Genomic DNA, 11739 nt, shown 5'->3' with positions numbered 1-11739 from the left:
AAACATTATACAATTCATTCAATAAATAATTGTCTTAGTGATATCACAGGTGCAATCGATGATCATCATGTATTCAAACACTATACGATTCATTCGATAGATAATAGTCACCAATTATAAGGTGTTATTTCAACCTCAAAGTCATAATTACACCTGAATTTTTTTTCAGAGAAAAATCATCGATTTAAATATTCCACCACATTGGGGAAATCGACAGGCTTAAGAAAATGTTCACCTGAAATATCTTAAAGAAGTGATAGTTTTCATAGCACTCTTTGCTCCAAGAGATAAAACTGCCTAAAACAGCATTGTCACTTGCAGCATAAACTTACAAAAAGAAGCATTAAAAAAAAAAAAAAACAAGACTTCAGCATCCAGATACTGTTGAAGATTGATTCAAGTGATAATTCAGTACGTTTAAATTTACTTTACATCAACTACTTACCTTTTGGTTCAAACCGTTCTCATCCAATACAAATCCATGTGTTATGACACTGGAATATACTGGCATTGCTGAAACTATTTAAATTACATACCCTTGCACTTTTGAGTATTGCATCCTAGCTGACTAAAAGTAGCACAATGAGAATGCAAACCAGACTTAGATTGGTTGCTATCTTCTTGTTATTAGCAAGTAAATAGAGAAACTTCTTGTATAGCAGCACAAGGTAGAGCTGAAAAGGTTAAACAATAACTGTATTAATACCTGAATCAAACCACACATGCACTGTATCAGTCCCCTTTTCATATTCAGATGCCTTATCATGATATTTATCAGGGAGAAGATCCTTCACCTTCATGTACCACCACGCATCGCTACCCTTTTCGGATATTATCGCTGCAAAAATAGATGACTGAAGGAATCAAAATTTAATCTATTGAATACACCATTCATCTTTAAAATAATTAAAATTGGGCTAATCAGTAGAGCAGTCTTTGTATATATGGATATTGATTGATTGAACTATCTAGCTATCTTCATATATGTACTAAAAGCACACAAATACACACCTGTGTTTGCAGAGTCACAGACAGACAACATGCATTTGCAAAAGTGAAAATATCCCCAACTGATGCTCAAAATTAAAGCAAATATCAACTTCTATAAGATCTTAATTAGGCACTAATATTTGGAAATACGTAGACAGAAAGAGGAAGTGTGTATCTAACTGGCTCTTCCACTTGATATGCTCAATAGTCTCTTCATTCATCAAGAGTTTCCTTTGACCCCACAGGATAAAAGACTGGAATTAGAACACTCCATGTTCCCTGCCGTGATATACAGCAATCAGAGCGGCTAGAAGTCAATGCACATATTCTGTTTTCTGCCTGAACAAAATGTAAATCCAGACCTATTGCATGGCCAATTACGTGACCAATTGCATCCATAACAGCCTCGCGAAACCCTTCTACTGAATCAAACCATTGCTCAGTTGCCCTAAATATTGTGGGCTTTTTTGGTCTCCAATCATATGGATACTTATGTTCTGCATAACAGCAGGAAGAGCTTGTCACTGACTCAGCTTGCTATAACCCGAATGAAAAAAATAATAAAAAAGTTCCCTCATTATCCGCTAAAGGGAAAGAAAGAAACTTACGGTAGGATTCTTCCATGATAATTGATAAATGTTCATCCAAGTATTTCACAACCGCAATATTACCATCCGCAAGTACATCAAGCCCACAAAACTTTCCAGCTTCTTCAGTGAACTTTCCATCATCATTTACAGGAGAAAGCATGGGTAGTTGGTACTTCTGGCCAGAGACATAATCCTCCAGACCATGTCCAGGAGCTGTATGGACCAGTCCCGTTCCTGATTCCTTTGTAATATGATCTCCTCCAATGACAACTGGGCATCCCTTATTCAAAACTGGATGAACATATCTGAAATAAATACATCTTCTCAATAGGTATCTTTTTAAATCCGTAACCTGCAGTTTTCAAGATCTGACCCGACACCCTTTTCTTAACAAGTGCTTCACACCCATTTTGCTTCTAACACTGGCACAAGATCTGAAGCAACAATAAGGAAAGGCTTATATTTCTTCCTTCAAAAGATTTCCAGGCCCTCCCTTCTGATTTCCATCAGATAAAGAATCTTCTGAGAGTGGCTGTACTTCAACGATGGCATATAAAAGCTTGGCATTCACTGCGATCGCTGTGAAATGAAATGGGGAGAGTAAATTTATTACTTAAATGACCAAGGAAGGTGCTCATATCTACAAGTGAGAATGCTTACGTACGAAAACAAATATTAACTCATTCAAATTACCAGCAAGATGAGAATCCTCAGTTGCGTAGCAAGTTGTATTACAAGTGAGATGACGCGAAGATTTTAATGATACATTCTCTTCAAAGTTAATTCATCAAATTTTCCAACTCAAGCTAATGTTTAATGACAAACAGTTGACACTGTTCCCAAACACAAGGCATAAAACAGATTAAGAACAGAGATAACTGATGAGTTTAGACAAGTCTTGGAAATATTCATTTAATAAGCTGTAAATCTTTAATAGCCTATATAGATTAAAACACAAGTAAGTAACTAACCTGAAGATGCCATGGACGAGAACTTGGTGCGCAAAGAGTCTTCTATGTTGTACTAATCCTTAGCAATCGAACCGTATGGGGAGTTTGTGAATATTGCGTAACTCAGCAAACGCAGGGACCTTTAGTTATATAGGCATGTTAACCTAATAGGCTTAGCCCATCATTGAGACCTAATAGGTAACTAAATATGTCTATATCTCCTTAACCAATCAGGATTAGGAACCCCTTTAGCAAGAATAACAACTTAATATTACATACCTTTTTGCAATAGGTAAAGTCCAAGTTAATTCCCTAATCCTAACTTGATCCTCAAGTAACGTACAATGATTGTGAGACCACAAAATCTTATGAGAATCAGATTTTACTCCAACATTCTCCCACTTGGTCGAAACAAGCATTGTATGAAACTTAACTTAAGAGAAACCAAATCAGAATTACTTTAGTGGCCATGGAAATCACTTAAACTCAAAGTTCCTTATAGCTTCTGTCAATTAGCACAATCACATAGAACTAACAAGTCTATTGGACAAGGGTAACGTCCATAGTCTTCATAATCACATATGTGAGTATGGTTAATCACATGAAGCATCAATAAGTGAGAAAATCGAAATATAAATATTAGACTTGATGTAATATATTGGTATTTTAATTTCTAAGGTCCTCCTTGATCAGACCATGTAAGTCTTCTTAATGCTTCAAATAAAGCCCTCCAAAAACCCAGTCAGTGCTAGCATGATGACTGGTGTAACTGAATCAGAATACCTTAGTTTTCTACCTTTAATGAAAACAGTATCTGGAAATATTCTTCATATCATGTTGTAAATGCTTGTGAAGCATTAACTTTACTTTTTACTTGATAACTGCATTCAAACAGCCACATAGAGGTATAAAACAAACAACAAAATCATAATAAAAATAACTGAAAATGCTTCAAACTTTATAATCCAAACTCACGAACCAACCAAAAGCTAATAGTCTTAGTGACTTAACTCCAAAATCAATGCAAGGGAACTAACTAAAACATGAATCTCCCACTAATTCAGTGCATTAAAATCGAAAACTAAGCCCATGTTTTTCACATGCACATGGAACGCTGCATTAGGAAGAGCTTTATGGAGTGGATCCGCCTACATTGACTTAGTATCAATGTAATCAATTTTAACTTGCTGCTTCATGACTTCCTTGCGAATCATCTTATACTTGAGATCCAAATGCCTAGTTCCATTAGACCTTTTGTTGTTTCGAGCATGGAAAACAGCAGCTTTGTTATCGCACCATAACTGAATGGGCCTAGCAATCGATTTGACAACATTTATGCTAGATATGAAGTTCTTCAACCACACAACTTGTGAAGTGGCTTCATAGCAAGCTACATATTCAGCCTGCATTGTAGACATTGCAACTTCCCCGTGTTTTGCACTTTTCCAAGGCACTGCTCCTCCAGCGAGCATGAAAACGTAGCTGGAAGTAGAGTTGAGAGAATCTGCACACCCCACAAAATCCAAATCCGAGTAGCCAATCAACTCGAGATTAGTGGTCCTTCTATAGCAAAGTTTATAAGTCTTAGTCCTTTTCAAATACCACACAATTTGATCAATAGGACTTTGGACTTAGAGACCACTCAAATCAATTAAGCCGCTACGGCTTGCTTAATCGATATCAAACAAGCCATACCTAAAAACTTGATCAGATATTACTTTATGCATGTCGGATTATTAATCTTTATATCAGACATGTCTTACTAGAACCTGGAAACAATCCGTCATGCAAATATATGTCCAGTTTCAATGTCTTTCAATTAGTCCTTATATTGGCAATACGTTAATTAACATGGCATCCATGCACATCAATATAATAATGTAAGCCCCTCATCCAATTTGCATGCCAGACAATTGAAAAACATAGCAGCCATCATGCGTAATTATTTGAAGACAAAAATGGAACCAGAAAACTATAAACTATAACATGATGAACGACAGAAAAGAACTTTACCGAGTTTTCTAATTTAATTTTGTTTTAAGGTCTTAATCATACAAGCTACACTCTGATACCACATGTAAATCTTTAATAGCCTATATAAATTAAAACACAAGTACGTAACTAACCTGAAGATGCCATGGACGAAAACTTGGTGCGCAAAGAGTCTTCTACGTTGTACTGATCCTTAGCAATCAAACTGTATGGGGAGTTTGTGAATATTGCGTAACTCAGCAAACGCAGGGACCTTCACTTATATAGGCATGTTAACCTAATAGGCTTATCCCATCATTGAGACCTAATAGGCAACTGACTGTGTCTATATCTCCTTAACCAATCAGGATTAGGAACCCCTTTAGCAAGAATTACAATTTAATATTACATTCCTTTTTGCAACAGGTAAAGTCCAAGTTAATTCCCTAATCCTAACTTGATCCTCAAGTAACGTACAATGATTGTGAGCCCAAAAATCTTATGAGAACCGGATTTTACTCCAACATAAGCGACCTGAAGTTGGAGAGAGGCACTCACCAATTTGAAAATGGTGTACACGCTTCTCGAAACGTGCCCCTCTGGATGCTGCATATAAAAGTTTAGGTCAAGTTAACAGGAACTATATGAATACAATGTAAGAAAGCAAAATAAGATAATACATGAAAATTGACATTGTTTTACAAAAGCATCACAAGAAAAGTGACATCATTTTTGCAGAAGGATGGAAAAAACTTTATGAAAGGAATACATGAAGGAATCTATGCTTTCTAGACCAGATCTATAATATTAATTAACTGGAAAATCATGAAGGGCCGTATGAACCGTTTTCTTTGCATAAATAAAGCACATTTGTACATATTTGTGAACATGAGATAGAGACTGCATACATTTCGTAATTTTTATTTGTTCTATCTGAATCCTGTACCGAATTAAAGAAAAAAGACACTCAAAATTCAGACCATAGAGAATGCCGTTGTAAGTCTCTGTGTCACTAACTTTAATACTCATCACAAATTTTAAAAGGAGCCCATTCCAACAGCTGAAAACTGCCTTCCTTTTCCCAGAAACCATGGGAGAACTGTAGGAAGAAGACGAAGCTCGAAATCTCAAACAGAAAGCAGAACATATATAAGGTCCTCCCAAAACTTCCAAGTGCTTCTAGTCTTTCAAAACATTTTCTCGGGAACCAAACAGAAAGTGAACACTCAACTATGAGCTCAAAATAAGTGCTGGTGTCTGCATGTATATCCAATACAGATATATTCCCCGCGTGTCTGTGCGTATACCCATGCGCGGGGAGGGACAGGGACAGGGACATCATTTGCGAGTGTCATGTTTGCATCGTTTTAAAAAAACCAAACTCGCCTATTGCGAGATTTCAAAACTCCAGACAACTCATTCAGTTTTTATTATTACTGAGAAATTAGGTTCTCATCCTTCTTTTTGCTATTCCATTGATTAAAATTCTAGTCCTTTTTAATTTTTGATCAAGGTCCTTAGGTATTAATAACATCATTAATTATTTCAATAATAAAATATTTTTTTATTTCTAAATATATTCATTTAATGTTAAAAATGTTACAATTAGTATATTTATATTTATGACTAAATTTTTTATCATATATATTTAGTTTTAGTTTGTACCCATTTTTAATTTGTAATTCTTTTTTAATTTGTACCAATTTTCTTTTCAGTTTTAATTTGTACCCATATATTAATTTCTTTTTGTGCCCCATATTTTTTAAAGTTTATTTGTATTTGTACCCCTATATTTTTTTTATTTGTACTTTTTATTTTTGCTAAATGTACCCATGCTAATTATATGTACCTATTCATGTAAAACTTTTTATTTTGTTATATGTAGAATGTACCAATTTTTTTATATATAAAATCTATCCAATTTTTTTTAATCCATTTTTAAACTTATATGGGTACATTCTTTTTTCTTTCATTTTAAAATGTATCCATGTTAAGTTTAATCGAAGAAATTTACTAATGTTATTAAGCCTAATATGTAACAACCCGTCCCTAAATTTATGTTTTACATTTATATATATATATATATATGTATATATGCTTTACATTTTTATATATATAAAACCAAAAGCCCACTCACCTGGATTTCGTGCTATCAAATCATGTCTCATAAATCTTATTGAAAGAACACGTAACTTACATAAAATACATTCCCAAGGGCGTTCTAGAATGATTTGAGACCCATTGACCAAAAGTCAACCGTCGGTCAAAGGTTGACGGTAGGGTCCATAACCCTACGTAACTCGATTTGGAAGATCCGCACCTCGGATTTTCAATCCATTATTTCCAAAGATCCACATTATACTTCTATAGTAACATACTAAAATCTTACTACGATCCGAAGGTCGGATCTCCGCTAATATTTGGAACTACGTAGACAGAAAGAGGAAGTGTGTATCTAACTGGCTCTTCCACTTGATATGCTCAATAGTCTCTTCATTCATCAAGAGTTTCCTTTGACTCCACAGGATAAAAGACTGGAATTAGAACACTGCATGTTCCCTACCGTGATATACAGCAATCAGAGCGGCTAGAAGTCAATGCACATATTCTGTATTCTGCTTGAACAAAATGTAAATCCAGACCTATTGCATGGCCAATTACATGACCAATTGCATCCATAACAGCCTCGCGAAACCCCTCTACTGAATCAAACCATTGCTCAGTTGCCCTAAATATTGTGGGCCTTTTTGGTCTCCAATCATATGGATACTTATGTTCTGCATAACAGCAGGAAGAGCTTGTCACTGACTCAGCTTGCTATAACCCGAATGAAAAAATTAATAAAAAAGTTCCCTCATTATCCGCTAAGGGGAAAGAAAGAAACTCACGGTAGGATTCTTCCATGATAATTGATAAATGTTCATCCAAGTATTTCACAACAGCAATATTACCATCCGCAAGTACATCAAGCCCACAAAACTTTCCAGCTTCTTCAGTGAATTTTCCATCATCATTTACAGGAGAAAGCATGGGTAGTTGGTACTTCTGGCCAGAGACATAATCCTCCAGACCATGTCCAGGAGCTGTATGGACCAGTCCCGTTCCTGATTCCTTTGTAATATGATCTCCTCCAATGACAACTGGGCATCCCTTATTCAAAACTGGATGAACATATCTGAAATGAAAAGTAGAAATCACACCTCAGTCAATAGTTTGTTGGATAATGGCCAAATGTTTCCTTGTTTTGTGGCTTGTTTTGTGGCTTAAATTGCTCCATGTTTTGTGGCTTTTTCAAAGCCATGTTTTGTGGCTTTTTTCAAAGCCATGTTTTGTGGGAGAAGGCTTGGATTAAGAAAAGCATAAAAAGAGAGCATTTGGCAAAACAAGGATACGGATGGGAGAGATGTAAAGCATCCAAAGAGATGGTGAGAGCATTTGGCTCTACCATGAATATGGGTTGAGAGAAAATCAAGAGAGCTAGAGTGAAAAGTATTCTAGTGAAAGAACTCTTGGGGTAGAGTGAGGCTCTTGGGAAAATTCTGTGAGTGGGTGTACAAGGGATATGGGATTGGGTTATGTCGATTTAACTCATGTGTAACTTGTACTGTTTTTTTTCTCATAGTGAAGAGCAATATCTCTCCGAGGACGTAGGCAGTTTTTTGCCGAACCTCGTAAATTTCTCTGTGTCTTTATTTCTTGTATTTTATTTTGTTCAACTGTGAGTGATTTTTGGTGAGGTTGTAATCTGAATCTCGGTTCCGCACTAACGAACGGGCCAAGGCACAACAATTGGTATCAGAGCATCGTTGGGGGCTTTGGTTCGTTGGAGGTCCAGATTTGTTGTTCACCATGGAATTTTCAGTTGAGCAGTTTAAAGGGAGAGGCGGTTTTGCTCTTGGTAAAGGAGAGTAATGGAAGCCTGAAGAAATGGAAGCCGTGTTTAGGGATGCTTGGATCAACTGCGAAAGTTGATGTTGAGGAAGAAGACAAAGGCCTCTTTCTTCTTACCTCACTTTCAGATTTGTACGAGAACCTTGTGAAACTTTACTGCAAGGAAAGAAACAGTAAGTTTGGAGCAGGTGCAAGCTTCTTTGGTGTGGAATAATACACACAAGAGACCATGGATGATGGTGGGCACAAGACTGCTTAAGCTATTCAAGGTTGAAATCGTGGAAGAAAATTGGAAAGAGGATCTGAGAGAGACAGCAGGTTCGGATCCGGTTCCAGAGGCAAGGGTCCACAGTGCTACGGGTGCAAGGCCGGGTTAGCAAGTTGGTGGTGGAAGACTTTGAGTATGCCCTCTAGGTACTCGAAGCAACACTTCTCCTGGTGATGTTTAGTCTCAAGTGTTGCAGGGGTTTTGCAGCAGGTGGAGCTATGGGATTCACAGGTGATAAGAAGGTCCTGAGGTAGGAGGAAGTGGAGGAATGTTTGTCTGGCTCGACGGGCGTTGCTGGAAATGGGTGCACTGACGAGTTTCCAGGTTACAGACAATGAAGAGGAGGAAATCCTGCTGGAGGAGACGAGGATGTGTTGAGATCCTGTCTGAAGCTAAATGGTGATTTTTAGCTTGCAGCAGCTGCACATGCATTTGCAGTGACTGAATCGGAACAGGACCAACGAGGTTGATTCAGAGTGTGCATGCTGGTACGTAAGGCCAATGGACTTTGGTACAATTTGGCCAAGGTGGAGATTGTTGGATAATGGCCAAATGTTTCCTTGTTTTGTGGCTTGTTTTGTGGCTTAAATTGCTCCATGTTTTGTGGCTTTTTCAAAGCCATGTTTTGTGGCTTTTTTCAAAGCCATGTTTTGTGGGAGAAGGCTTGGATTAAGAAAAGCATAAAAAGAGAGCATTTGGCAAAACAAGGATACGGATGGGAGAGATGTAAAGCATCCAAAGAGATGGTGAGAGCATTTGGCTCTACCATGAATATGGGTTGAGAGAAAATCAAGAGAGCTAGAGTGAAAAGTATTCTAGTGAAAGAACTCTTGGGGTAGAGTGAGGCTCTTGGGAAAATTCTGTGAGTGGGTGTACAAGGGATATGGGATTGGGTTTCCAGGCCTTCCCTTCTGATTTCCATCAGATAAAGAATCTTCTGAGAGTGGCTGTACTTCAACGATGGCATATAAAAGCTTGGCATTCACTGCGATCGCTGTGAAATGAAATGGGGAGAGTAAATTTATTACTTAAATGACCAAGGAAGGTGCTCATATCTACAAGTGAGAATGCTTACGTAGGAAAACAAATATTAATTCATTCAAATTACCAGCAAGATGAGAATCCTCAGTTGCGTAGCAAGTTGTATTACAAGTGAGATGACGCGAAGATTTTAATGATACATTCTCTTCAAAGTTAATTCATCAAATTTTCCAACTCAAGCTAATGTTTAATGACAAACAGTTGACACTGTTCCCAAACACGAGGCATAAAACAGATTAAGAACAGAGATAACTGATGAGTTTAGACAAGTCTTGGAAATATTCATTTAATAAGCTGTAAACCTTTAATAGCCTGTATAGATTAAAACACAAGTAAGTAACTAACCTGAAGATGCCATGGACGAGAACTTGGTGCGCAAAGAGTCTTCTATGTTGTACTAATCCTTAGCAATCGAACCGTATGGGGAGTTTGTGAATATTGTTAACTCAGCAAACGCAGGGCCCTTTACTTATATAGGCATGTTAACCTAATAGGCTTAGCCCATCATTGAGACCTAATAGGTAACTGAATATGTCTATATCTCCTTAACCAATCAGGATTAGGAACCCCTTTAGCAAGAATAACAACTTAATATTACATTCCTTTTTGCAACAGGTAAAGTCCAAGTTAATTCCCTAATCCTAACTTGATCCTCAAGTAACATACAATGATTGTGAGACCACAAAATCTTATGAGAATCGAATTTTACTCCAACATTCTCCCACTTGGTCGAAACAAGCATTGTATGAAACTTAACTTAAGAGAAACCAAATCAGGATTACTTTAGTGGCCATGGAAATCACTTAAACTCAAAGCTCCTTATAGCTTCTGTCAATTAGCACAATCACATAGAACTAACAAGTCCATTGGACAAGGGTAACGTCCATAGTCTTCATAATCACATATGTGAGTATGGTTAATCACATGGAACATCAATAAGTAAGAAAATCGAAATATAAATATCAGACTTGATGTAATATATTGGTATTTTAATTTGTAAGGTCCTCCTTGATCAGACCATGTAAGTCTACTTAATGCTTCAAATGAATCCCTCCAAAAATTGTTAAATGAATGAAGAAGAATGACTGAAACCTTATGTCCAAAAACCCAATCAGTGCTAGCATGATGACTGGTGTAACTGAATCAGAATACCTTAGTTTTCTACCTTTAATCAAAACAGTATCTGAAAATATTCTTCATATCATCTTGTAAATGCTTGTGACTTTAAAGCATTAACTTTACTTGTTACTTGATAACTGTTGAATAAGAAGAGTATCCAAGATAACTCTAATGATCCCAAGAAGAAGAAAAATAGAGCACACTCTTAAAGAAAGCTCACAAAACAAACTAATTAGCAAAGCTTTTCTTATTTAGCTCTAGGCTTTGTTTTTCCTTGGATGATCTACAATGCTTGAGGACTTGGGTATTTATAGCAAACCAAATGAAAGCTACACCACACACTTAATTAAACTAAGATTATTTGCTACCACACAAAACCCATTAATTGCACCTAATGTTTTCCACTCAACCATACCTAACATTGATTCTACCTAACATTGATTCTCAACACTCCCCCTCAATGTTGGCTCTCATTCTTTGCACTGTGCTGAGCAGACAGCGAAAATTTTCGAGCTTGCCTGTACTTCAACTTTTTGTGAACAAGTCCGCAACTTGATCATTCGTCTTGACCTGTTTCATCTCAATCTCTTCTTGTAGAACCTTTTCTCTGATAAAGTGGTAGTGCACTTCCACATGTTTAGTTCTTGCATGAAAGACTGGATTTTCCGCCAAGCGAATGGCCGATTGGTTATCACAGTACAATGGTACTGGATAATCTACTGGTTGATGTTGATCACTCATCAACTGTACCAGCCATGCATTCTCTTGAGCTGCCATTGCTGCTGCTCTATACTCTGCTTCTGTGGTTGACAAAGATACTGTTAGCTGTCTCTTGCTACACCAAGAGATGGTTCCAGAACCAAGCTTAAACACATACCCAGTTGTTGATCTCCTGGTGTCATGATCTCCCGCATAGTCA

The 11739-nt window shown here is 37.0% G+C and overlaps 1 protein-coding gene across 1 annotated transcript; it reads right to left on the bottom strand.

The window, feature by feature from the left end:
• Positions 1–1147: 1147 nt before the first annotated feature.
• On the bottom strand, positions 1148–5856 carry LOC125473792 (isoleucine--tRNA ligase, chloroplastic/mitochondrial-like). The gene is made up of 5 exons (XM_048577086.1): positions 5809–5856; positions 5011–5107; positions 3683–4034; positions 1599–1885; positions 1148–1487 (listed from the first exon to the last, which is right to left on the bottom strand). The coding sequence occupies exons 1-5, from the start codon at positions 5854–5856 to the stop codon at positions 1204–1206; spliced, it is 1068 nt and encodes a 355-aa protein (XP_048433043.1). The 3' UTR covers positions 1148–1203.
• Positions 5857–11739: the final 5883 nt, after the last annotated feature.

This window comes from the organism of the source record quoted next, unplaced genomic scaffold, assembly GCF_019419815.1.
Source record: "Pyrus x bretschneideri cultivar Hongxiangsu unplaced genomic scaffold, Pyrus_bretschneideri_v1 Contig97, whole genome shotgun sequence".
NCBI lineage: Eukaryota > Viridiplantae > Streptophyta > Magnoliopsida > Rosales > Rosaceae > Pyrus > Pyrus x bretschneideri.
Note: the sequence above shows the minus strand (reverse complement) of the source record. Positions and strands in the feature narration are given on the sequence as shown.